We start from the raw sequence: 27,444 nt of genomic DNA, 5'->3' as shown, positions 1-27,444 counted from the left end.
GTGGGTGGGGATGGTGATGATGATGGGTGGGAATGATGGTGGGTAGGGATGGTGATGATGATGGGTGGGAATGATGGTGGGTGGGGATGGTGATGATGATGGGTGGGAATGATGGTGGGTGGGGATGGTGATGATGATGGGTGGGGATGATGGTGATGATGATGGTGGTAGTGGTGACAACAGTAGTGGTGATGATGGTGATGGTATTGATGGTGATGATGGTAGTGGTGGCGGTGATGGTGGTGATGGTGATAAGGGTGGTAGTGATAATGATGATGGTGATGCTTATGCCTTGTAAGAAACTGCCTTGTTTTCCTTCTTCACACGTCTCTGGCTCCCTGCGGCTGTCCTTTCCCCATCCATATGCATCTGGTCTCTGGCCTTCCAGTCTGTGGTTCCCCTAGCTCTTGCTCCCACCTTATATCCTTGCTGACTGACTCAGTTCTGCTCAGCACATGTTCACGGGCCTTTAGGAACCAGAGGAAGCTGCACTTCAGTGTTTACCTGGGTTTCTGATCTCATGACTCAACTTCTTCAGCTTGTTCAGCTCTGGGACAGCGAGGGGCAAGAAAGAAAACAGATGTGACATTAGGCCACAGGGTCCCACTGCAGCCATCCTAGGGTCTCCACGCTGAGACTTTCCAAGAGAGCTCCACATTGCCATCAGCCTGGGGTCATGTGCTTCACAGAGGCTGGTGGTGAGAACTCTGGGCTTTGGTCCTGGGGAACTGTGGGAGACGCTGCAGCTACCCTTGGCCACTCCAAGGCTGCGTGCTCCCCACTGGCTCAGAAAAGCACCTCTTACATGCCAGGCTCTGCAGGCGTGACCACATTAGTACCCAGCTCTGGTCAGGCTGAGCCTCAAGGTCCACTTGGGCACTGGTGATTGGGCTCTGGATCAGGATTTGTTTCCCTGAGGAGGTGGCAGGGAGTAAGGCCATTACCTTCCTCTGTCAATGTGTGGCTTGCGGAGGTGTCTTCGTCAGCGTCGGTGACCACCACTGAGTAGATACCCAAGTCTTGAAGGTCAGGTTCTTTCAAGATGACCTTGGACCTGGCAGAGAGAGGCAAGCTGATGCTCTGTGATGGGGCTTTGGGCTCATGAAGGGCAGGAGCTGGAGAATCTTGGCTCTGTGGCCTGTGCCCTGTCCCAAGTCCTGGCCAAGCTTGACAGCAGGGACAGCTACTCCCTTGCACCCTCTTGAGGGCCCCTGTAGGCCAGCAAAAGCTCTGGAGCTGGGCAGTGTGGCACATGATCTGCAACCAAGCAGCCAGTGACTCCGTGCATGCTTGAGGATTGTAGGCAGCGGCAAAGAATCCTTAAAGAATGCCTTCATGTCTGCCCGTAAAGGCACCCTCCCTTGCTTTCCCTGAGCTGGCAGCTAGCACCGCCATGGCAGATGGGGCAGCTCTGGCCAACCTGCGTGTCTCGCTGCCAGTTCTGCGTCCGCCCCCCCCCCCCCATAGATGCTGCCCCCACACCCCACTCACTTGTTAATTTCGTCCTCCACCTCCACCCTCTGCGGGTCGGGTGGACCCTCGTAATCCTTCGACCACTGAAACTCAGAGAAGTCGGGGGCTTCGGGGGCTTCGAACGCTAAGTAGATTTGGCCCTCCTTGTCCACGCCAACTTCAATCTCCTGTGCATCTGGGGATGAGGTCCAGGAAGGGACAGCGGGGGTGGGGTGGGTGGGGGTGGGTGGGTGTTATGACTGGGTTGTGTCGTTTGCCTGATTAGAGCTCAGACTTCTTGAGTCTTTTTTGACTGACTTTTCCTCTTCCTCCCTCTTTCCCTCCTCTTCCTCCTCCTGCCCCTCTTAATTCTTCTCTTTAAAATAAAATTTTGCTACATTAGCCCAGACTGGCTTTGAATTCACTATGTCGTCCAGACTATCCACGACTCTACAACCTTGACCTTTGGAGTGCTAGGGTAATGGGTGTGTACAACCACACCTGGCTCCTGTCTCTAAAAATTCCATTTCTCTTTTCTTTCTTCTCATCCCTGCAGTACTGTGACAAAAGCCAGAGCTAGGCCAGCCCTCCACCACTGAGCTACATCCCTACCTTACTCCTGGCTATCCTAAAACTCCCTCATGGACTAGTTTGCCATCTGCCTTTACTGTCGGTCCACTCCCTGTACCTGTCTCCCCTCTCAGAACAGCAGAGATCTGCTGCCTCACCCACAGCCGCGTCCCCAGTGCATGCGGGCCTAGATCTGCTGCCTCACCCACAGCCTCGTCCCCGTGCATGCAGGCCTAGATCTGCTGCCTCACCCACAGCCGCGTCCCCGTGCATGCGGGCCTAGATCTGCTGCCTCACCCACAGCCGCGTCCCCGTGCATGCGGGCCTAGATCTGCTGCCTCACCCACAGCCGCGTTCCCGGTGCATGTGGGCCTGGATCTGCTGCCTCACCCACAGCCGCGTCCCCGTGCATGCGGGCCTAGATCTGCTGCCTCACCCACAGCCGCGTCCCCGTGCATGCGGGCCTAGATCTGCTGCCTCACCCACAGCCGCGTTCCCGGTGCATGTGGGCCTGGATCTGCTGCCTCATCTGCAGCTGAGTCCCCATGTACGCGGCCCTGGATCTGCTGCCTCACCCACAGCTGAGTACCTGCTGCATGCGGACCTAGATCTGCTGCCTCACCCACAGCCGTGTCCCCGGTGCATGCGGGCCTAGATCTGTTGCCTCACCCACAGCCGTGTCCCCGGTGCATGCAGGCCTAGATCTGCTGCCTCACCCACAGCCGCGTCCCGATGCATGTGGGCCTGGATCTGCTGCCTCACCCACAGCCGCGTCCCTGGTGCATGTGGCCCTCACCAAGTATTTGTGGGTTGAATACTTAACAGAATGTGCTATCTAGCTAGCCATGTGGGTGAGTCTATTGTCTGTGGGCCTTGGTGGCTGAACTGTTTTGCACTAGAACAAAGTGAGTCCTCCTGTGTGAGGACCTAGGCACAACTCTTAATATGCATTGCAGGAGAAACTGCAGGCCCTGGGAGCTGAGGAGAGAAAGCTACACAGAATGGCTGAGATGGAACTGGGTATCAGTTCAGGTTGTTGCATAACTTCATGCTTATGGCATGGAAAGCATGGAAGATCCCCTCACAGCCTGTGGAAGAGGGTGGTGAGGGGCACAAGCCCGGGGGAAAGTTGAGCTGGCAGTGGGTAGAGTGGTGGGTGGGTCAGAGCCCAATGGCTCCAGGCCTCCAGATGCATCCTCATGTGTCTCCCGCCTTCCCTCTGAGCATCCCCTGCACCCAGACCCCAGTCCCTCAGTGCAGCCTGGCACTCCCTGGTCATCATACCTGGCTTGTCCTCCAGGAGCACAAGGTCAGTGGGCACCGATGGTTGTCCTAGCCCAGCTGAGTTCATGGCCTGGACCCTGAACATGTATTGCTTTCCTGGCTGCAAGTCAGATACCTGGGGGTGGGAGAGCAGATTGTGAGGACAGGAAGGGGCATCTGCCCAGACACTGTCCAGAGCTGCTGGGACCCCGCCTGGGCTGGGGCAGGCCAGGAATATGCCCTTTTCCTGGGATCTAGGGTGCTTTTTGATTTCTTTTTGAGATAGGGCCTCTCTATGCTGCCCAGGCTGGCCTGGGACTCACCATTTTCCTGCCTTACCCTCTGGGCTACTGAGGTTAAAGGCCGGTATCCTCGTTCTTGGCTTCCAAGTTCTAATTTTTGTTTGTTTTAAGACAGGGTCTCTTGCAGCACAGGCTGCTCTTTAACTTGCTTATGCAGCTGGGGCTGGCCTGGAACTCCCCAGCCTCTTGTCTCTACTCCCCAAGTACTGGGATTACCGGCACACACCACCATGCCTGCCTGTCAGTTCCAGTTTTCCATTGGCCTCCCCCTCCGGCTTTATCCTCTGGGCGCTGATTGGATGTAACTCACTGTCTTCCCATCTAGAAAGCCCCCTTCCTTCCTGCATTCCTCATCTCTCACAGATACTGCCTTCTCCTCAGAGGCTCTGAGACAGACCTGGGGTCACCTTCCATGCTCCTTTCTTAGCCCTAAACAAGTTATTTTTCTTTCTTCCCCTTAATGGCACTGGGGATTGAACCCAGCCCCTCATGGGTGCTAAACAAATACTCTACCACTGAGTTACATTCCTAATAGTAAAAAAAAGTTAGCTGGGTGTGATGGTGCATCGTTTTAGTCCCAGTACAGAGGCACAGATCTCTATGAATTTGAGGCTAGCATGGTCTACATCCAAGTTCCAGGCCAGCCAGAGCTACACAGTGAGACGCTGTCTCAAAATTAATCAATTAATTAATTTTTGGAAACAATCTCATGTAGGCCAGACATGTAGTCAAGGATGACCTTGAACTTCTGATCCTTCTGCCTCTACCTCCTGGGCGAGGAGATTGCAAGCCACCATGCTTGGCTTACCTGGTGCTGGGGATGAAATCCAGGGCCTTGCGCATCCTAGGCAGGCAGTCTGCTACCTGAGCCACATCCTCAGCTCTAATATTTTGTTTTGAAACAGGGTTTCAATAAGTTGCCCAGGCTGGCCTTGAACTTGCTCTGGAGGCCAGGCAGGCTATGAACTTCTTACCCTCCGGCCTGGGCCTTCGGAGTAGCTGGGATTAGACGGCAGTACCAAACGAGGCTCCTTAACACGTCTTAAAGCAGGCGCTCCTGTCCGTGCCCCAGCTGTGCCTCGATGGAAACTCTCTCTCTATTTTTTTGGATTAGCCCCACAGTTCCCTCAAAGATATTTCTGCCCCCTGGACCTTTCTCCAGTCTGTCTTTACCTCTGCCAATCTGACTATGCCTAAATCTTCCAGCGGTCTTCAGGGTCAGTTTCCACTTCTGATGTTTATGACCTAAAGTCTTCCAATGTACCTGAGCCCTCTTACTCCTACGTAAGTGACCGTCACTCTAGAGCTCCCCCAGGGTCCCCGGCCTTTGCCCTTGCTGAGGTCTCTGCCTGAACACCCCAGCCCCACTTCCTTCTCGGTCTAACTGATTCCAACCCAGGCGTCCTTATTCAGCTGTGACTTATGCCAGGATGCCAGCAAGCAGCTCTGACTTTTCTCCCTGGAGCTCCCAGAATCCCTCTGATCCCTTCTGTCACCAATGCCCAGGGCATGTTTAGCTTAAAATGTCTGGGACCTGGTCCAGATCTGGCAGTAAGTAGGTGTCAAGAAGTGGTTAGTGAGTTACTGAGTGGCAGCCAACCGTCCCAAGGTGGAAACCAGTGCCAAGTCACGGAGGCCATCTGCCCTGGCCTGGGCCAACACAGGGAAGCGGCAAGAAGACCATCCACCGTGCACTGGCCGACTCTACTGTGGAGAGACGAACCCAGACTCTGCCAAACTTCTACCTCTTCACTGGTCTCACCTTATGTCCACACTCCTGTGTCTAGAAGACCTAATGTCATCTAAACATTTCAGCTTCGAAGCCACCATTTGATAGTGACATTTGTCGGTATAAAAGACTTTCCCTGTACGCCTTCATTTGTTCACGAGGATCTTGTTTTCTTGGTATTTGTAATTACAACTGACGTCTGCCAAATGCTGTGGCCGGGAGGACAGAGGGGCAGAAACTCACCCTGAGGTGGGTGCCAGAGGTGGCGTCTGGGGAGACAGGATTCCACTCCTCAGAGCCTTTCTCCTGGAAGCTGACTCGGTACCCTGTGACTGGCCCGGCTCCTATATACAGTGGGGGCTCCCACTGCAGCATCAGGGAGGTGGCCTGCACCTCAGACACCCGCACATCATATGGGGGGCCTGTGGGGGATGAAATATGGGCAGAGATGTGGGGTTGTTTAGCCAGGTAATAGCTGGCTGACCATCCATCAGCCTTCTAGCCAGACAGGTGGGCAGCAAGCTGTGCGAGTCAGTGTGTAAGCAGTGGGCAGTAAGTGTGCAAGCTGGACACTTTGTCAGTCATCACTGAGTCTGGAAGTGACTCCTGTGGGCACAGAGAGACCTGGCCCAGCCTTGGTTACACAACACTTGACCTTGGACCTGGAGCTTTGCTGTTTAAAATATGCTCAGCTTCACCTCCTCCCAGAAGCCTCCCCGACCTTCCCCACCCCTTCTGAGACAGCATGAACCCTCCCAGACTTTTGCCACGTTGATATCAAGGATGGCAGGTGTACTGGTTATGACCTCCAGAGCCAGACTGCCAGGGTCACGTCCCAGCTCTACCCTTCCTGGTGGTGGGCACTTGGAATTATTTAACCTTGGTGTTCCTGTCTCCTCACCTCAAAGCGAGGCAACAACAGTGGTTATTACACGGAGCTGTAGAGAGCAACAGGGGGGTCATTCATAGAAAGCACCCACACAGCAAACACCCCGTTGACGTTAGCTGCTCCCAATCGCATCCCAGCCTGTAATACCCAGGGCATCCCACATGCCAGCAAGTGCTCCTCCGCCGAGCTATTCCCAGCACCTGGGGAAGGTTTTATGTGGAACACAGAACTGAGACACACAGGGCGATGTGGCAGAGACTATTTCTTCCTAGGAACGAGAGAGCTAGGAGGCTTCTGGTAAGACAGCCAGTAAGGTTGCAGGAGTTGTGTTCAGGGTGGCTGACTGTCCCTGGTTGTCCAGGACTGGGTTTGAGGGTGGTAGATCGAAAGGCCTGGGCGAGCCTGGCTGTCCTGACAGTGTGGCCTGCGGGTTAATGAAAGGTCTGTGGCCAGAAAGAGATCAGATGGTGTCGAGGTGGGTGACAGTTTGGCTGGGACCAGATAGTGGTCTAGTTAGGGACCCTCTCAGGCCGGCTTAAGATACAGTCTGCATCAGGGTTTACCTCAGTGGTTCTCAATCTGTGGGTCATGACTCCTTTGGAGGGGGCACTGAATGACCCTTTCACAGGGATCCTGCATATTAGATATTTACATTATGATTTAGTAGCAAAATTACAGTTATGGAAAAGCAGCAAAAATAATTTTGTGGTTGGGGGTCACCACAATCCGAGGAACTGTATTAAAGGGTCACAGCATTAGGAAGGTTGAGAACCACTGGTTTACAGGGTCAGCTTGTGCAGGATGTGGGGTCTAGACCAACAGAACAAGGCAGGACGCCCAGGGTGGGTAGTGACATTTGTGTTGTTGGTATGATGAGGGGGAGTGGGAACAAGTCTGGGTATTGGCTCTCGGTCTCTCACCTGGCTCGGGCATCGTCCACTCTTTGCACTCAAACAGGCCGCTGGGTGCCGACAGCTTGCCAGTACCCGCCCAGTTCACTGCCCGGGCTCGGAACTCATAGAAATGGCCTTCGTGAAGGTTGGTGACCTGCAGAGGTGGAAAGTCAGATCGTGGAACTGACGCTGGGGCAGAGAAGTGGGAGGTACCATGGTGGTGGGACAGCCAGAGCGGGAGACCTGTGGGCCTTCCAATATGGCTGCTCTGGGAGCTACTGGGTGGCAGGGCCTGGGGAACCCCGAGGCTTTCCCGCCAGGCTTCTTGCACCTTGCACAGCAGTAGTGATGGAGCTGCAGCCTCACCTTGCACACCCGGCTGGGGATAGGCTGATGGTTGACTGGGTGCCAGTCTGACTCTTCCGAATCGTGCTGGTCCACAAAGTAGCCCAGGATCTTGCCACCTCCACGCCGTTTGGGGGGCTTCCAGCCAATGACCATTTCATTCTTTCCACAGGATAGGAGTGCAAAGTCATATGGGGCCGATGGGGTAGCTGTGGGGAGGCAAGGACTAAGGAGAGGGCTCCTTGGGGTGGCTGAATTGAGCAGTGGGCCCCAGGGAGCTGATAAGCCTCCCCTGGTGGGTGCCCACTCTGATCTGGGAGTCCGCTCTGAGTAGCAGTGTCTGCTCCCTTCAAGGGTGTCTTGGAATCTGATCTCTGAGCCTGGGAGCTCTCCCACTCCCCAGGATCAGTACTCACCATGGCCTCAGGGCACTGTCACTTCCTCCCTGAAGGAAAGAGTGAGCAAAAAAGCTCCCGTTCCCTTGAGAGAGTTTTGGAAATAGACCTTCCAAGACATGGTCTTGGCTCCTGCTCAGGCCAGGCTTCCCTGAGGATTGCAGGCTGGACCTGCCCTGGACTCACCCAGAGCCTGCTTGACCCTGACAGGCTGTGTCGCAGCTGAACTCTCGCCAACCCCAGCCTCGCTGACGGACCTGATGCAAAATTCATACTCCTTCCCAGTCCTCAGCCCTGGAACCGTGAACCTGGGAGAGAAAAGTTCAGTCCTCAGGGGTGTCCAAACAGCTGACAGTATCTCAACTGCCTTATGGGATTAAACGGTCACTAGTGAGCTAGGAGTACAAGGTTCGAGTCTAAAATATTGCCCCAGTCTCTTGGTGACATATGAAATGGCACACGAAGAATGTCGTCCTTAGGGTTGAAAAGAATATCTGTTCTTCTAGAATCCATCACCCACATGTAAAGATGAGGGGCTGGAGGGTGGCGTAGTTGGTAAAGTGTGTACCACACACGCCTGAGGAAATGAGTTTGGTCCCTAGCACCATTGCCAAAGTGGTGTGTGGTGATGTGTTTGCGTAACTTCTGCTCCAGGTGTATGTGCACGGGTAGAGACAGGATCCCTGAAGGAAAGAGTCATTGACCGGCCAGCCTAGTCCATTAGTGAACTCCAGGTTCATTGAGGGACCCTGTCTCAAAAAATAAGATGAGATGCTGAGCAGACGGTTCAACCTGACCACCCGAGTTTGGTTTCCAGATCCACATGGTGGAAAGAGAGAACTAATTCCCACAGGCTGTCCTCTGACCTCCACATGCACCCAGATTAGTGAATAAACATAATTTTAAAATATCTTTAAAAGGTGGGGCTCGGGAGATGGTTCAGTGGGTAAAGTCCTTGTGGAGCAAGCCCGAGAAGATGAGTTTTGCTCCTCAGAAGCCACAAAAAGCCAGACATGATAGTCTGTAATCCCAGCTCTCCTTAACAGGGTGGGAGGCAGATAGAACTGCCCGTGGCCCACAGGCCAGCTAGCCGAGCACACACAGCAGTGAACGAGAGACCCTAGCTCAATCTAGTTGGAAGGTGAGGACTGACATCGTTCTCTGGCCTTCAAAGGTCTACTGTGTCATGTGCACACCCACATCTGTGGACACACACACACACACACACACACACACACACACACTCACACTTTACAAAAAGAAAGGTGGAGACTGACCGAGGAAGCCGTCTAGTGTCAACCTCTGGCCTCCACACGCACGTCCACAAACCTACACGAACATATAGATGTACACATTCACCACATTGGGAAACATACAAAAGATGCAAAGACGCCTGGAAGGGGGCTGGGTCAAGGCCAAGGAAGCCGACCTCCCACCCAGTGCTGCTGGACGCATGCTCATGCTCAGGACGCACGCTCAGCTTTGGAGAACAGTGTCTGGTATGATCTACACTGATGCCGTGACTCAGCTTCTGAGAATCCTTTGAAAGACCCTCCAGAGAATTACCATCCCAGGCCCTTCAAAGAAACCCTGCCTTGTAGGAAACTGCCTTCCGTACCCTGTTTCCTCTGGATGATACAGGAACCCTGGGCCTCCCTTTCCCTCACCTACATTTCCTGTAGCTCTATGGGGTGCCTGTCTGACAGAGGTTACCTCCACCATCAGACTCCTGCCAACAGGCCTCTCAATGAGTGGATGTATTAAAACAGACCCTCTGGGTCCGGGTCCCCTGCCTTCACTTATTATAGGAACTTTGGCTAGGTCTAAGTTAAGACTCTGTGCCTCAGTTTCTCCATCTTTAAAACAACAGCACAAACAGCCATGTTGAAGGCAGGATTGCAGTGAGCTGGGAGAACTCAACACATGGAAGAGCTTAGAGCGGCGCTCGGCCTGCAGTGTCCTGGCCAGGAGCCAGTGAGACAGACTTACTTGGTGTCCAGGACGGGCTTGTTGTTCACCGTCTGCCACTCTGATGCCCCTGCTTCCCGGGAGTAGATGTAATAACCCAGGAGTTCCGTGCCACCCTCCACAGGCTCCCAGGCAAGGGAGACGGAGGTCTGTGTGTCTCGGAAAGCTTGAACTTGAGCTGGCGGAGGAAGAGTCGCTGAAAAGGAGGGGCGGAGAGAGGGCACAGAGTTATGGTTCTGACAGGTGAGGAGGGGGAGGAGGAGGAGCACGGGGGCATTTGGGAGGACTTCCCCAGCAGTCAAGGCAGTGGCTAGGTTCCTGAACTGCTACAGGGCTTTGGGACTGCCCAAGCTGAGTGTGCCTGATACCCACTCTCCTGTCCTACAGCACCTTGTTCCTCACCCAAGCACTAAGGCCTCCTACATCAGTCTCAGTCAGTCCTTCTCTCCCCTCTCCCTCCCTCCCTCCTTCCTTTGCTCCTTCCCTCCCTCCATTCCTCCCACCCTGCTCCAATTTGAACAGCTTTCCCCAGGTTTAACTTCAATCTTAAAAACGAAACAAACAAAAATAGAAACAAAAAACAAAACAAGACAAAACACCCCAAACAACAACAACTTGATTTTCTTTTCTTGAAAATTCTATACTGATTTTCATGGTTCCCAAAGACGAAGTTGTTTGAGTTGGGACTCCCATGATTTGCTAAATGGATGGACAGATGGTTGTTTGTATGTATATATGGAGGTATACAAGCATGTATAGGTGGATGAATGGATGGTTGATGTGTGTGTGTGTGTCTGTGTATGTGTGTGTATGGGTGGATATGTGTGTGCCTATGGGTGGGTGGGAGCTCCGATGAATGAATGGGTGGGTAGAAGCTGATAACCCTGATGCTTACTACAGCAACCTCCAGAGGAGGAATCATGGGAAAAAGGGCATTTCCTATGGGCTTCCAGTTCAGAATATTACTTTAACTATGTGAAGGTATGCTACATTTGTTTCTGCTGCATTTGTTTAACTATGTAAAGATGTGTTGCATTTATTTCACCTTGCCTGCCTAAGGCACCTGATTGGTCTAATTAAAAGCTGAATGGCCAATAGCTAGGCAGAAGAGGGATAGGCGGGGCTGGCGGGCAGAGAGAATAAGTAGGAGGAGAATCTGGGCTTGAGAGGGAAGAGAAGGAGAGACACACATCTGGGACCAGAAGCCAGGCAGCCTCCAGCCGGCCATGGAGACAGAAGGAAAGTAAGATAGACAGAAAGGAAGAAAGACTAAAAAAAAAACAAAAAAAAAAACAAAAAAAAAAACAAAAAACAAAAAACAACCAGAGGCAAATTGTAGATAAAGAAAAACAGATTAAAATAAGAGCTAAGCTAAGGCTGAGCATTCATAACTAATAAGTCTCCACTTCATGACTTGGGAGCTGGTTGGTGGCCCAAAATAAAAAGCCTGGCACAGCCTCCCTCCTTTCTTCTCTTTCTCCCTCTCTCTCTTTCCTTGCTTTTCTCTCTTGTTTTTTTCTTTTCATTTTGTACAGTAAAATCTACTTTCATAATACAAAGAAATGCCTTTATTTTTTTCTTCCTTCTCAATTCTTTCTTTTTCTGAATTGTACCAGTGTCTTGCTCTGAGGCTGGTCTAGAGGCTGCAGGCATCTAACCACAAACCATTCACTGGCAAAGCCCAGAATCAAAGTGAAATGTCCATCAGACTAGAATCAAATAAAAACACCAGTTGCCCACCAGCCCATTCACATGTGCCATGTATATACATACTGTAGTGGTTTTTAAAAAAGAATGGCCCCTATAGGCTCATATATTTGAATGCTTGGTCACCAGGGAGTGGAACTGTTTGAAAGGATTACAAGGATTAGGAGGTGTGGCCTTGTTGGAGGAAGTGTGTCATGGGGGTGGGGGTGGGGGGTAGGGGAGTGGCCTTTGAGGTTTCAAAAGCCCATACTAGACTCAGCCTTTTTCCTGCACCGTGTCTGCCTGTGTGCTGCCATGCTTCCCGCCATTGTGATAATGGAGTATCCATTGAAACTGTAAGCAAGCCCCCAATTAAAAGCTTTTTTAAAGTTGCCTTGGTCATGGTGTCTCTTCACAGCAATAGAACAGTGACTAACACACACACACACACACACACACACACACACACACACACGTAAATATATATATGCATGTATACATAAATTTTTGAAGCAGGGCAAATCCAGGGCTACTCCATGGAGCCCTCAGATCCTCTCGGAGAGCAGAGAACCTCAGAATGCAGAGGCTTTGAAAGAACAGGGGTCTTGAGAAATTGGGGTGGGATGGAGCTCTCATGGGGGAACTCAGGAGGAGTCAAAAGTTGGGGGGACAGTCACCAGGGGCCCCCGAATCATAAGTGTGGCAAGTGAGAGCACCAGGTCTGCCTGGAGAGCCAGTTCTCACATGGGACTGTCTGGCCACTTGTGGAGGAAGTAGAGGCCTGCACAGGAAGTCCACCCATTTAAGAGGCTCAGGACACCTTCACAACTGAGAGATGCTTTCTCATGCTCACGCCTGTGCTAAACCCAGCTGGTGACTGTCCAGTGTGAAATCATTGATCCAGGGAAAACACCCATCCCTCCCCAGGCCTGTTGCCCAGAGAAATGCAATTTCTGATAACTCAAAACCTTACAGACTGGAGGTTATGATGCTTTTCAGCTTCAGTGACAGGGAAATGCTCCTTGCTGAAGCTGGAGTTCCTATCCCAGGATTGACAACCTGAATAGCCCGCCTTTTCCCTCCATGGAGCAGCGTCACTCGGTACCTGGCTTGCCCTTCAGGGCAATGGGCTCGCTGGGTTCTGAGGGATCGCTCATGCCATACTGGTTCAAGGCTCGCACTCTGAAGACATACGATTTTCCTTTCTCCAAGTCCAGGAGGGCGAATCTCGGGGACTTGATGGGTGTTTCTGAGCTGATGGCTTCCCAGGTTCCACTACCTATGACGGACTGGGGAGCAAGAAGGATTGAGGTTGGTTCAGTGGCTGCTGGAGCCTGGTTGTGGGCTGGGCCCTTCCCCTGCAGGCTCTCAGAGCAGCTGCCTGCAGCTTGGGTGAACTCCTGGGTACCTGATCTCTCCTCCGTCTGCTTCCTCAACCTCCTCACTCTGTCTGCCGAGCCCCTGGCGGGAGGTGTGGCCAGCACTAACTGTGGGTTCCGATGCGGCTCACACAACGCTAATGGCATTAACAGCTGCAATCACTTGGGCCCAAACCTGTGCTTTAGCCACAAAGCCAGTTGACTCCACCTTCAAAACACATCCAGGGTCCAGTGGGAGCTCCCCACAACACCCTGGATCCAGGCCAGCTTCACCTGTGGCTTGAATTACTAACTAGTCTCACTGACTCCTCTCATTCTGACGTCAGCTTTTTGTTGTTACTTTTCTTTTCTTCCTTCCCCCTACTCCCTTCCCCCTTTCCTGTTTACTTCTTGCTATCTTTTTTTTTTGAAGATATATTTTATTATTTTATGTGTGAGAGTACCCAGAGGCCAGCAGGGGGCATCCAATCCCTTGGAGCTGGAGTTAGAGGTGTTTGTTCCGAGCTGGGATCTGAACTCTGGTCTTCTGATTGAGCAGTCCGGATTCTTAACTGCTGAGCCATCTTTCCAAACCCTTTTGATTTGTTTGTTTGTTTGTTTGTTTTTGTTTTTGTTTTTTTTTTTTTTGTTTTTTTGAGACAGGGTTTCTCTGTGTAGCTTTGCGCCTTTCCTGGGACTCACTTGGTAGCCCAGGCTGGCCTCGAACTCACAGAGATCCGCCTGGAGTGCTGGGATTAAAGGCATGCGCCACCACCGCCCGGCTTGTTTGTTTGTTTTTGAGACAAGGTTTCTCTATATAGCCCTGGCTGTCCTGGAACTCACTTTGTAGCTCAGGCTGGCCTCGAACTCACAGAGATCTGCCTGCTTCTGCCTCTCAAGTGCTGGGATTAAAGGTGTGTACCATCATGCCCGGGGCCCCCTTTTTGGTTTTTGAGACAAGGTCTCACGTAGCTCAGGCTGGCATAAAACTCATTCAAGGGCGGCCTTGAACTCTTGAATCCTCCTGCCTGTCTTCTAAGTGCTGAGATTACAGGTGTGCACCACCGTGTCTCAATCTGGTCTTTTCTTCAGTGGCTGTCAGTGGGATCCTCTATAGCAACCGGTCCCTGTCTGCTCAGAACCCTTTCAAGCTCCTGTGTCCTGACCTGTTACGAGACACTTCCTTGTGACTCGCTGCCTATCTGGCCACCATTCACTTTCCTTTCTCCACTACATTATACCTAGGTCTTCCTGTTGCTCTCCAGAGGCCCAGGTCCTATCTCTGGGCCTTCATAATTATTGCAACCTATATCAGGAATGCTCTGGAATATTCTTGGCTCCTAATTTTCTATAGGCTCTCACTAAGAACTCACCTTCTGGGGAAGCCTCCAGTCACACCTAAGACTTCAGAAGCCTCCCCTACTTTCTGTCTTATTCCTTAGCAACTCTCACTAGACGATGAACTCTTGTCCTTAATTTTACAGCCCCAGCTTGTCTCTCAGGCCTCCCCACCTCACCATATCACCAGGGCCAGGATCCGTCCCTGCCCATGGGAGATTGGATGACTAAATGAATTCTCAGGAAATGCAAGGTGGATGTTGCTTTCCACACGAGGGAGGGAGCGTAGGTGTTGAGACTTTTTGATAACGTGTCTCAAGTCACCCATCAAGCAAGATGTGGACAGGGCAGGCAAACTCGGGTGTGGGCGCATCAGCTCAGCTCACGCTCTGCTTTATCAGGGACTCAGAAGGCAACCACTGCTCCTGAGCTTCTGGGAAGATGGAGGGTAGAGAGCCACAGTGAGGACCTGCTGACCCTGCCTCCCTGGCCCCTCTTCTCCAAGGCCCACATGACTGTCAGGGCCTAGAACCCACCAAAAATGACCGCAGGCATCAGTGGACACTACCATCCACTTCATGTGTGCTGGGCTCCGCTCTGCACATTCAGACGACACACACAGCTCAGACCTACACGGTGTGCGTTATTTATTATGTTATTATGTATTGTTATTATGAACATTGTACCAGACAAGAAACTGAGGCACAGAAGGGTTAACACAAACAACATTGCTACTAATTTGCAGAAGCAGCCTTTGAGCCCAGGTAGCCCTTACTCTATTGCCCAGGAAACAAAGTTTCTCTTTTGTGCATATGTTTGTGTGAGGGAATGGCATGCTTAGGCATGGGTGCCTGCGTGTGTGGGTGCGTGCATTCGTGTGTGTGTGTGTGTGTGTGTGTGTGTGTGTGTGTGTGTGTGTGTATGTGTGTGTACGTGTGCGCGCACACATGCATGCAGGTGTGGGTGTGTATAGGCCAGATGTTGACACTGGATGACTTCCTCAATTGTTTTCCTTCTTATTTTTTTAGACAATCTCTTACTGAACCTGGGGCTCACTCACTGGCTAGACTGACTGGCCAGCCAGCCCAGGGAGTCTCCTGTCTCTGTGTGCACCAGCACTGGGATTCCCAGAGCCCACTGGCATGCATGGCTTTTTATGTGAATGCTCGGGATCTGAATGCAGTGAGTACTTAGCCATCTTCCCAGCCCCACAAACTGTCAGTTATCTGCAGCTCTCTAATGCCAGAGAATTAAGGCTGTTTATCTGCTAGGTGAGAAGAGGGTCTCCCTGGAGAATCAGAGGTAGTGAGTCCTCCCTGGACATTTTAAATTCATGGATTCAGCTAAGTCATTATTGAAGCGGCTGTCCTCTCTTATAACAGGACTGACCCTAACAGGACCAGTTTTTTTTTTCTTCCCCAGGGACCAGTTTGCTAAGACCTCTGCCTCATATTACCCTCCCATCCCATGTTGACTCATGTCTGCCTTCAATCAGACCCTCAGGAAGTATGTCCAGTCTGGTAGCCAATCAAGGTCCTACCCAGCCACAAGCAGGAACTGTTCTTGCTATTTTCAGTCAGACCCCTGACACAGCAGACAGACAGGCAGACCCCTGGCACAGCAGACAGACCCCTGGCACAGCAGACAGACCCCTGACACAGCAGACAGACCCCTGACACAGCAGACAGACAGGCAGACCCCTGACACAGCAGACAGACCCCTGGCACAGCAGACAGACCCCTGACACAGCAGACAGACCCCTGACACAGCAGACAGACCCCTGACACTGTAACCACAGTTGGTGAATAGACATCAGGAGCCAATCATAAAATGATTCCTGTACCAGTAAGGGTCTATACCCAATCACTTCAAAGTACACTTAACCACAGTTGGAATTTCCCTAGTTGTGCTTAAAAGGAGCCTGCGAGCTTCTCTTGGGGTCACCCTTAGCCTTTGTCAGATGGCTTGACCCCAGCATGCTGGAATTTTTTTTATTAAACACTCTTGTGGATTGCGTATGTGACTGGTGGTCTTTTACGGGACTTCTCGAGGACCCTAACATCTACTAACTCAGACTCTGCCTTTAGGGAGGTGAGTGAGCTGCAGTTACTAGCCCTGGCTATGTGTAGTGTTCTCCCCCACCCCCAAGGCAGACTTCCAATACAGGACAGAGGACACTGAGCCACAGTGAGCTTAGGAAGCTGGTTCAGCCTCAGACAGCAGAGTCTGGATTTGACTGGAGCCCATCAATGTTGTCTTCTGCTTGGACAAGAAAGAAGGGCCATCTTCTTTCCACCTCCTTCACAGTCTCCCCTGCTCCATCTCTGTCCCTAGTGAGGACCATTACTCAGTGCCCTGTCTGGTGAGTATAAGCCTCACTTGCCACTCAACATGGCCTTGAGTGCTGGGCCCTGGGTGTGGCCCTATGCCATTGACCTGGAGGTATGGAGGTGCCCAGGAAGCCAGCCGATCTCATTGTAGTTACAGCTGTCTGACCCTAGGGAGCACTATGTAATTACCTTGGCTTTCACCATAAAAAGGTCATGTAATCCATCCTCCTGCCTTAGAGTAAGGCTTAGCTCAGGCCCTTCCAGGCAGTAATTCCCATCTCTGAAGACCCCAAAGTTGTTCCTGGGGCTCTCCACATTCTGCACCACCTCCACCCCAGATCCCATAGCTGCCTATGTCTTAGGCTATCCTGGGGGCTGTTTCTCAGTCCCATCTGTACCTTTTCCAGAGAGTAAGTCAGTGGGGCTCTGCCATGGGGACGTGGCTCCTCCCAGCTCAGAACTGCGTAGGCCTCTCTGATCTCGCTGGCGTGGACATTGGTTGGGGCTGAGGGAATGGTTACAGCATCTGGAATCCAGAGTCATCAAGAGAGAGATGAGTTTGCGCTCAATGACCCCTAATCTCAGCCCTGCATTCCACAGAGGGTACTAGGAGCATGGGGGGTGGTGGGGTGGGGCAGAAGATTGTCGTAGCTCACCCAGCAAACCCAGCCAGAGCCAGCACCAGACCCTGGTTCCCTGAAGCCCTGCCCAGGGTCTTCCTGGGAAGTCATTTATTCCACAGAGGCACGGCCAGGCACTCTATGGGAACCCATGTTTGTTTTTTTCTGAGTAGATCCTTCTACACTCTGAACACAATGGCTTCCCTGTTCTGCCAGCCAATGAACACAAGTCCTGGAACTGTGAGGGGGCTGGCTCCAGGGACAGAGCTGGAGAAGGTCACACATACCTTCAAAGTCATTCTTGCTGATGGTGATCTTGCTGCCCAGGTCATAGGGAATCTCTAGGAAGCAGGATGGAGCACAGGGGATTGGGTCAGGAGTCAGCTTAGGTTCTGTATCCTGCCTGATTCTGCTTGGCCTAGCAGCCCTGGCCATGCGGCTTCAGGAATGGGCCTTCTGGGTCTAGCTTTCTTAGAGTCCAAAGTGGGCCCTGTTGTTCTTGGGGCAGATGGAGCCAGACACAGGAGCCATGTGCTTCAAGCTTATGGCGTTGGGGCAAACCCAAGGCATGGTGACTTCTAAGGGCTGGGAGAGCTGTGTCTCCAACACCCCCAGAGGTGGGGCTTGAGGGCAGATGGTCACCTCCCTCAAACTGAGGGCACCTGAAGTAGCAGCTGTGATCAGAGCTTGGTCAGATGTCTCTTAGGGATGGGTCTGGTGCCTTCCACCAGACCAGCTGTTCCTTCCCCCTCAGAGGAGGGGTTCCTAAAGACAGGACTATGCCTCCTCCACCAGACTAAGAATACTCAAGAATCAGACTATGAGTTCTCATCAAACTAGGGCTGGGCAGTATCTTCTTCTTTTTCTTAATCTCAGACTCAGGCCTTCCTGGAGGTTGGATGATGGTTAGTATTAGACTGTCAATTTGACAGAATTTACAATCACCATGGAAACAAACGTCTGAGCATGTCTGTGAGGGAGTCTTATGAGGTGGAAAGACCTGTCCTAAATGTATGTGTATGTGTGTGTGTGACCATTCTTTTTTTTTTTTTTAATTTATTTTATGTACACTGATGTTTTGCCTGCATGTATGTCTGTGTGAGGGTGTCAGGGCCCCTGGAACTGGAGTTACAGACGATTGTGAGCTGCCATGTGGCACCATTCTGTGGGCTGGGGTTCTGGATTAAGTAAAAAGGAGAAACTGAGACCACCAGTGGCGGCCGCCTCTCTTTGCTTCCTGACCATGAATAGAATGTAACCAGCTGCTTTATGCTCCCAGGGTCACGGCTCTCCCGCTGTGAGGGACTGCTCCCTCAAACTGGGAGCCCAAACAAGCCCTGCCTTTCTTACACTCTGTTTGTTAGGTGTTTTACAGCAGCATTGACAACGGGCACCAGGTCACCTCTTTCCCATTGAGGCTGTCTATTCTGAGAGCCCTGACTGGGTCCCTCCAGGGTCCCCTCAGGATCTCCATACTCACCTGTCTTCCTCTGGGCTGCATCATGGTCACCCATGACAACCACTTCTGAGGCCTTGGAAGGGAGGCTGCTGCCGGCCTTGCTGATGGCGCGCACTCGGAATCGATAGCTCTGCCCTTCAATGAGGCCTTGGATCGGGCACCGACAGGTTCCCCCAGGGGCCATATGGCAGGGCACCCATTCCTCCGAATCACCCTGGCACCTGTGGAAATAGACCCTGGCTTTCAGCCCTTTATGTCTGAGCCCCTATAGGGGCTGTTTCCTGCACACAGGCCATAGCTGCCTTCTGCCTATGCATGTCCTCCACTCCCACTTAGAAAGAAGCCTTGCCCCAGCCTGGGCCTAGAGATCTTTCACCATCCCCTGCCATGATTGGAAGGTCCAGTGCCTCTGGAGAGCTTGCTGTGTCCCCAACACCATGATGGTACCTTCACCCCTACTTCGATTTTGTCTTCCCCTCTCCCTGCATACATAGAGAGCTAGAAAACTGGCCCAGGCATGCCCTGCAGTCACCGGCCCCTCTTCTCTTAGGCCTGGTTTTCTCCTTAGCTCCGGCTTCAGCGTCCACAGCACATGAAGGAGGTAGGGAGTTCTGTGTCTGCACCCCTCCGACCCCACTCTCAGTGTGTCCCCCTCTGGGGTCTGACCTAGCCACCAAATTCACAGAGACTCAGGCTTCAAAGTACTTAACGGTTTTGTCCCAGAATTCTAGGCATCACTGTGAAAGAGATTTGGAAAAATGGACACTCTTGCGCTGTCTCTAAGCTGTTTCTTACTGTTAGCCCCTTGCCCTGTTCTGAGAATCAGGGATGAGACACCTAGCTCGGAGTTTGTTTTTCCCACCTCTTGCCCCGACCCCCACAACAAGCTGTTTGTCAGTATTCTGCCCAAGCCGCTTTGCCACACCACAATGTAACTCACAGCTCGATGGAGTAACCAGTGATGATGCTACCCCGGGTGTCACTGGGTGGGGCCCAGGTCAGGGTCAGGCAGTCTCTATGCACATTCAGGCACCGGACATTTAGTGGGGAGCCTGGGACTCCTGGCTTCTCAGCTGCAGCATCTGAACCCCAGAGGGGGAAAAAAGGACTTGTTAGGGAATATTATTTTAAGGTGTGTTACTTTTGTTTATGTTGCATTTGTTTAACTCTGTGAAGCTTTGTTACTACTGTGCCTGTCTAAAATGTCTGATGGTCTAATAAAGAGCTGAACAGCCAATGGCAAGTCAGGAGAAAGGATAGATGGGGCTGGCAGGCAGAGAGAATTAAAAGAAGGCAAAATCTGAGCCAGGCAGTGGTGGTGCACACCTTTAATCCCAGCACTCGGGAGGCAGAGCCAGGCAGATCTCTGTGAGTTTGAGGCCAGCCTGGTCTACAGAGAGAGATCCAGGACAGGTACCAAAACTACAACAGAGAAACCCTGTCTTGAAAAAACCAGAGAGAGAGAGAGAGAGAGAGAGAGAGAGAGAGAGAGAGAGAGAGAGAGAGAGATCTGGGAGGAAAGATCAAAGAAGAAGTAGCCAGAGGAGGAGGAGGACTCCAGGGGCCAGCCACCCAGCTACACAGCAAGTCACAGAGTAAGAGTAAGATTTACAGAAGTAAGAGAACAGGAAAAGTCCAGAGGCAAAAGATAGAGGGCATAATTTAAGGAAAGCTGTCAAGAAACAAGCCAAGCTAAGGCCAGGCATTTATAAGTAAGAATAAGTCTCCATGTGTGATTTGGAAGCTGGGTGGCAGGCCCCCCCAAAAGAGGAAAAACAACCACCAACAAGGACTCATCCTCTGAGACCATTTGGCACCTAGACCTCCCCCTATGCCCTGTCTGACCTCCTTTTCCCTGAGTCCTCCAGGGCCTGTTCTTACCTGGAGGACCAGTGACTGGAGGCTAACCTGACCCCACTAGACAGATGCATCTGGGGGAGGGGCGACATATCATTTATTAGGTGCCATTTTATACCAGGCACCTGAACAGTTGACACAATCGATCTGTGAACTCCAGAGCAATGTCCATTTTAGAGTTGAGAAACTGAGTCTCACAGAGGTAAAGCAACACATTCATGGACACCCGACTCACAGAACGACCAAGCCAGGAGCTGAATACAGGCAGGGTTAAGACACCAGAAGCAGAAGTCAGTGACCAGAACCTTCCAACACTGTACAGAGCCCTCCCTCCTGGTCCCCACTGCGTCTCCTATTGGGGACTGTGGAGACTTGGTTGTGTCTCTTAGGATCCACAGGATGTTGCTACTGCAGGGACCCAACCCAGCTCCTCATCTTATAGCAGAGGAACCCCGGCTTTGAAGAGTGCAGGGGCCTTGGACAAAGTCTCCCCTACCAAGCTGTGGTCTCTGGATCCAGCTGCTCCTCTTGACCACCACCGCTTACCTCTTATAAAGACGTAAGCACTCTGCTCCTGCGGCCCAAAGGGGGAGGAAACTCGGACCATGTAGAGCCCCTCATCCTCCTTGTAGGCACAGGACACCTTCACGGATGCCTGGCGGTCTGCGTAGAGTATCTGCCTGCGTGTTGAAGACCTCAGTAGCCTGCCTGTGGAGGGGAAGATGGTCCAGTGTGAGCTCATGGGGGATCCTGGCCTCACCCAGGAGCTCACAGAAGCTTGGAATTCTGGAGGCCCTGGCCAGCTGGTGTGGCTGAAGGCTGAGGTCCAGGTTGATGGTGGAGGTAGATCCTGGGGCTTTCAGAGATCTGTCAGTTCGGGCTCTGGACTTTCTTCTAAGATATTTGGAGGATGGGACCGGAGCTCAGGGAGGGTGGGGCTCAAGGAGAGGGTAAAGGATTAGGAAGATAATTAGCAGGTGAGGAACTGGTTCTGTGGGAAGAAGAGAGGAACCCTTCATGAGGGTTCTCATGGGGAACTCACTGGATGGAAGTAGTGATTTTTTTTTTTTTTGAGATAAAGTCTCATGTAGCCTATGTATCCTTCAGACTTCTGATCCTCCTGCCTCTGCCTCTTGAGTGCTGGGATGACAGGCATATGCTTTCATGCCGTACTTATGTGGTCCTGGGAAGGGAAGCCAGGGCTTCAGGCTTGATAGGCAAGTCCCCTGTCAAAAGGGCTGTGGCTTGCACTTTAGTGTAGGAATTGGACTGAGAGAGAAGGGAGCTCATTGAAGGGCCAGGGTCTCTCACAGTGAGGAGGGCAGAGACCTGGGCAAGGGGGGCAGAGGTCAGCAGAAGGACTGGGCGATCTGTGACTGGGACCTTGAGTGGGGCTCTCCCAGCAGCCTTCCCTGAGCTGCCTTGGAGAACAGTCCTTTCTTGTCTCCAGAGCTCCTCCTTCCTGTCAGCACTCTAGTTTAAATGATGGACAGGTTTGGGAAAAGACACAGGTCTTGTTATTGCAGCTGTCCCTCAGAGCTCCTCCACTCCACCCCCCGGCAGGTGCCTCCTCCCTGGGCTCAAGGCAAGGGCATGGGGAGGGAGGCTGTGTGTTCCTTGTTCTTAGGCTGCAGGCCTGGCCACAGTCAGGACCAGAGGGTCAACTGTCCTCTGTCCTCACAGAGTAGCCTGCTCTAACCTTTCCCAGTCTGGAGCTCTTAATCTTGAACACACACACATACACACAAGTGCACACACATGTACACATATATGCGCTTGTACATCATACATTGTCTTCAAAAAGCCTGGGGTGAGCTACACAGCCTGTCCTGCCCCCTGACCTTGGCCTCTGGTCCCTTTGTCTCAAATATCATTGCTCACTCCAGGGCAGGGGAGACACATGAAGCCAGTGCCTGAGCACAGCCGCCTGGGTAGACCTCACTGGCGGTGGCTCTGGTGGCTTCTCTGACATACAACTCCCTAAGGCCATGCTAGTCTCTGCCCACTCCTGGACCTCAACTCAGAGTGGAGTCTTGGAGTCCAAAGTGGGGCAGATAGAAACAGACGGGAGCTGGGGCAAATCTGAGGCAGGATGATTTCTAAGGGCTGAGAGAACTATGCCCCCAGCACCCCCAGAGATGGTGCTCTTCAGGGCAGACTGATTGCCTCCCTCAGACTGAGGGCACCTCAAGAAGCAGCCATGACCCTTCCCTGAACAGCTGTCTCCTAGGGATGGGTCTGGTGCCTTCCATCAGACAAGCTGTTTCTTCCCCTCAGAGTAGCGATTCCTAAGGACAGTGCTGAGCCTCCTCCATCAAACTAAGGATGTTTAAGGATAAGACTGTGAGTTCAGGGTGTGCCTGTGGGGGATTATCTTGATTGCATTCATTGAGGTGGGAAGACCCACTCACAGGAGCAGCACTGTCCCCTACTGGGTCCTGGACTGTGTAGAGAAAGGGCGCTGAGCAGCAGCTAGTGTTCATCACCCACTGCTCTCTGCTTCCCTAGCTGTGGATGGGATGTGACCAGCCGCTTCATGTTGCTGCTGTCATGGCTTCCCTGCCATGGTCGACTGTACCCTTGAACCGTGAGCCGAAATAAGCCCTTTCTCCCTTAAGCTGCTATTGTCAGGGTGCTGTATCTCGGCACCAGGAAAAGAAACGAAGACAACTTGTGACTCCACCTGGTTGTGCCCATCACTCCTCTGGCACTGCCTGGGGAAGGGGCATGGCTGACTGGGTGTTGTCCCTGGGTTGGGAGGGAGTGGGGCTCTGCCTTGGAAGGCCAAGGCCTCACCGTCTCTGAACCACTGGATCCTCTGCTCAGCTTCTAACACATCGTCCGAGAACAAACAGGTCAGGGAGAAGGGTTCTTTCTCTCGGGCAAAGATTGGCTTCAACACCGATGTGAACTCCACGCTGGGGCCGAACATAGATCCTGGGTGGGGACAGACACATGAGATCAAAGTCTTTCGAACACCAGCCTGTCCCGGGGACTAAATGGGAGCAAGAACTCTTCTGGGCTGTGCTTATTCCTCTAGGTCAGGATTCACAGTTCTCAAAGGGGTATCAGCAGGGGAAGACATCCTGGGGTGGGAGGAGGGAACCCCGTAAGTGGGCATGTCAGTTAGGAATCTGTGCCTGTGATAGACAGCCTTCCGTGGATAGCCTTTGTAGGCAATAGTGACTGTTCTGAGCAGGAAGGATCCCAGATGCCCTGTGCACCCCCCAGCCCACTTACGTTTAAAGATCTCGGAATCAAAGCCAGCATCCTTCCCCAGGTAAGCTGCAAAAATAAGGCAAACACGGCTAGAGAGGACTCAGATCCCTCAATCCTATACATTTGGGGACGTGGCCTTGGGTGTGGGTTTGAGTCCTGACTTGTCAGTGACCCCTGCAGCACCTCTGGGGAAAAGTCATTATGTTTCTGTGCCTCAGTTTCTTCATCAGTAAAATGGGAGCTGCGAGTGCTCCCTGAAGGTGTTGGTTGTGAACAAACTGATTTCCACAAATAAAGCCCCCAGTCAGTGCCCTGCACACAGTAGGTGCTTCATAAATGCTGGTTTTCCTCCTCTGCCTGGACTTCCTGACTGGATCGTACACTGTCCTCAAAGGGGACAATCCTGGCCAGAGACTCTGGGCTTTCCGGGGGTATCATGGTATCATCATAGACAGAGACTGGAAGTTCAGAGTGAAATGGACATGATCCCCCTAAGAGCAGCCACCCCTAGGGCTTAACTGCCTATCCTCACAGATGGAGAAACCGAGGCAGAGTCACCCAGCTAACCCCAGCAGCCTGAGCCATGGTGTGACCCTGGTCCCCAGAGTTAGGTCCGGAAAGGGTAGGGGGAGGTTCCAGGTGGCACACAGAGCTGGTGGGAGATTCAGTATTAGACCCTTGGGTCCTGTCTCCCAGCACAGGAACATGCATAGAGGCAGCAGCACCCCATGTTACCATGGAGATGATACAGAGGGCAGCAACAGTATCTGTGAGCTGATGCCCCAGGCGGGGATCCTTGAATAGCTGGCCTTGATGGAGGGACGGAGGGAGGGAGGAAGGGTTGGCCAGAGAGACAGTGTATGGCCAGTGTGTGACCTTGAGCTTCACTCTGGGCACAGCCTAGGGGGCAGCTCAAATGTCTACATAGAGAAGCAGGATGGGTGACGAGGACAGCTGCCTCCTGAGAGCTATCTCAGGAATGTACAGAGTAGAGGATTGCAAAGGACAGTTTAACAAGGATGGAGACAAGCAAGGAGGGCAGGGCTGGACAGCTGCCCTGCTTGGATGGGGGACAGAGAGAGAGAGACACACAGAGACAGAGAGACGAAGAGAGAATACACAAACCGTGGGCCTCTCACTCCAGAGCCCTGAAAGCCAGGTGTGGCATTCACAGAGGGACAGAGGACAACATCCTCTCCCAGGAACAGTATGTCAGTCTGAGGCAGAAGCAGGATCCCGGCTAGCTGGGGCAGAGGCAGGGTGGGAAGCCAGGTCTGGCTGATGCCTGGGTGTCTGACCTGCTGTGAGCTGTGCTGTTTGAATGTTCATGGGGCAGCATGCAGGAGGGGACGAGACCAACAGGAAAATGCACACAAGAAAGCCTAGAGCATCAGTGGGGCAGGGCGTAGGGAAGCTTAGACATCCCCTGTGCTCCTGGACCACCCTCTTGGAGGCTCTCATCTGGGCCAGGCTCCAACATGTTCATGGAGATGGGCAGACAAAGGTCACCTGGAACAGTCGACTAGGTTCTCCACGGAGGGCTGTCAAGGGGCGTTGGGGCCTGAACCCAGTCTGTTTTGTCCTCCACGTGGAGGGCAGTCCTCCTTTTCTAGTCCGTCTACCTAGTTCATCCACACAAAATCTAGTGACTTACATGCCTGTTATGACCCTGTAGACAGAGCTAAGTTCAAGGCCGGCACAGGATAGAGTGTATACCCTCGATGCATAATGAGTGCTGGGGGGGGGGAGTTAGGACCTTCCTTCTCCTCCTGGTGGCTCTCCACATCAATTTCCAGGGACAGAGGTTCCTGTTTTGTCACACTTATGCCATCAGCTTACCTAGCTGTCCTTGCTAGTCTGAGAGAGGAGGCTCTCTCAGTCCAAAGGCCCCCAGGATTCCCAATCTCAGCCAACATGACCCTTTCTTCATGGTGACCGTAGGTCCATGACTATCTGCTGGTTTGGGGCTTTCGGGACCCGACCTGCTGAAGATGTGTGGACTTACAGCGGATGAGGACTTTGGCGAAGGACGAGGCCTGGCCGTAGGCATTCTTCACCAGCACAGTATAGGTGGCTGAGTCCTCAACCGTACATCTGAAAAGGAGGGAGGGAGAATCTGGTAGGAGCACATGCCCCTCTGCAGATGGGAAAGCCTGGGTGAGAAGGAAGCCTGGTGGGAAGACTCTGGGCTGTGCGTCTTTGGGCTGGTCACTGGGTCTCTCTGAAAAACTAGGGCTATCTCATCAGCCTAAACCAACTCAAGGGCTTTGAAAATATCGTGTTCCATACTGCATTCATCACTGACTGTAGAATATCAGAAAGGTGAAGCGATTCTCCCAGAATCTTACAGCAGCTGAAACTCAATGCAGCTGTCTGTGCCTCTTTCCAGGTACTGCCTCCTCCCCTATTGACATCTCCATGTCAAAAACCAGGAGCAGGGTTGTCTCCTTTCACACAGGGCAGTAGACTTGCTGAGGACTAGTGCCAATCCATGCCAGAGCCAGGCACAATGCCCAGATCTTCTGTTTCAGGCCTGGGTCTCATCAACAGCCAGACCAACCCTGTGTGTGCCCAAAAAAAGCATGACTGGTCCCTGTCCAAGGTACCTTGATGACAGAGTAGATGGTAGGATGTGTCCATCTGGCCCAATCAGCAAGCCAAGAGTCCCTTGGTGTCCTGTTCCCTGGCACTTGGGGCAAGATCTCTCTTGCTTCAAAGACCAGTCTTACCTGACCCCTAAGGTTTCCCCTGGTCTTACAAGCCTTCTGAGGATGACTAAACCCGGGCACCAGAGTCCAGTTTTGGTCTCAGAGGTGTTGGGACCCGAGTCATGGAAGGGCCACATTGGGTCTGTGGTTTACCTCCTGATCTCCAGGGTCAGCAGTCCGTAGTTGTTGGTCATTCGGTACTTGCCGGCTGGAAAGAGGCGGGGGTCAATCCGGATGTCATTCTTGTACCTGTGGAGACAGAGTAGCTGTGGTGAGGAGGAGAAATGCTGAGCTTCTCGGGCCTGGATTCCAGCCTCAGTCATGTGCGGCTCACCCAGGGGACTTTCACTGCCAGCCTCGGTGTCCTCACCTGGGGAGTGGGAGTGCACTGGGCTGGCCCTGCACACAGGGCTGACTCTGCAGAACTGCATACAGGGCTGACTCTGCAGAACTTCACACAGGGCTGACTCTGCAGAACTGCTGTGATCCTGAGGTGGGGGTAACACTTCCTCGGCCCTGCTCACTGTTCAGAGATCCGCCCCAGTCTGGGGTTGCTACCAGAGGCACTTCCAGGGCACACCAGGGACTAAGCCTTGAGCTTTTGCTCCTCTTTGGGGGGCCTGTACCAACTATAACTCCCTAGGGCAGAGATTATAATTACTGTCATTTATTTATTAAAGTTTTGAAATTGGGTCTCAGGTAGCCTGGGCTAGCCTTGATTTGGAAATGTAGCCAAGGATGACCATGAATTGCTAATCCTCCTGCCTCCATCTCTCAAGCTCTGGGATCACAAGAGAACAGCCACCAAGCCTAGTTGCTGCTGCGTGTCTTCCTCTTCCCCCTTCCTCCCTCCTCCTCCATCTTCCTCTTCCTCCTCTCTCTCTCCTCTTTCTGTCCTCTTCCCCCTTCCTCCCTCCTCCTCCACCTCCTCCCCTCCTCTTCCCCACCTCCTCCTCAATCTTCTTTGGAGACAGGGTCTCACTATGTAGCTCACATGAGCCTTGAATTTGAGATCTTCAGGGCTCAGCCTTCTGAGTGTTGGGATTACAGGTGTGCACCTCCA

General features: G+C 52.5%; 1 protein-coding gene across 1 annotated transcript in view; it reads right to left on the bottom strand.

Annotated features, from left to right (window-relative positions):
• Myom3 (myomesin 3) overlaps positions 1 to 27,444 on the bottom strand; it is a 51,207-nt gene that overhangs the window by 16,254 nt on the left and 7,509 nt on the right. Inside the window, exons 5-23 of the mRNA XM_059256192.1 lie at positions 26,535 to 26,630; positions 25,679 to 25,767; positions 23,695 to 23,739; positions 23,251 to 23,391; positions 21,001 to 21,162; positions 19,538 to 19,679; positions 18,619 to 18,818; positions 17,426 to 17,479; positions 16,917 to 17,044; positions 12,598 to 12,781; positions 9,828 to 10,002; positions 8,025 to 8,146; positions 7,465 to 7,652; positions 7,126 to 7,252; positions 5,560 to 5,738; positions 3,307 to 3,421; positions 1,492 to 1,648; positions 945 to 1,054; positions 505 to 549 (exon numbers count right to left, since the gene is read on the bottom strand). Coding sequence (XP_059112175.1) covers positions 505 to 549; positions 945 to 1,054; positions 1,492 to 1,648; positions 3,307 to 3,421; positions 5,560 to 5,738; positions 7,126 to 7,252; positions 7,465 to 7,652; positions 8,025 to 8,146; positions 9,828 to 10,002; positions 12,598 to 12,781; positions 16,917 to 17,044; positions 17,426 to 17,479; positions 18,619 to 18,818; positions 19,538 to 19,679; positions 21,001 to 21,162; positions 23,251 to 23,391; positions 23,695 to 23,739; positions 25,679 to 25,767; positions 26,535 to 26,630 — 2,459 coding nt within the window. The remainder of the gene's footprint in view (positions 1 to 504; positions 550 to 944; positions 1,055 to 1,491; positions 1,649 to 3,306; positions 3,422 to 5,559; positions 5,739 to 7,125; positions 7,253 to 7,464; positions 7,653 to 8,024; positions 8,147 to 9,827; positions 10,003 to 12,597; positions 12,782 to 16,916; positions 17,045 to 17,425; positions 17,480 to 18,618; positions 18,819 to 19,537; positions 19,680 to 21,000; positions 21,163 to 23,250; positions 23,392 to 23,694; positions 23,740 to 25,678; positions 25,768 to 26,534; positions 26,631 to 27,444) is intronic.

The sequence above is a fragment of the Peromyscus eremicus genome, chromosome 2 (genome assembly GCF_949786415.1).
Source record: "Peromyscus eremicus chromosome 2, PerEre_H2_v1, whole genome shotgun sequence".
Lineage (NCBI taxonomy): Eukaryota > Metazoa > Chordata > Mammalia > Rodentia > Cricetidae > Peromyscus > Peromyscus eremicus.
Note: the sequence above shows the minus strand (reverse complement) of the source record. Positions and strands in the feature narration are given on the sequence as shown.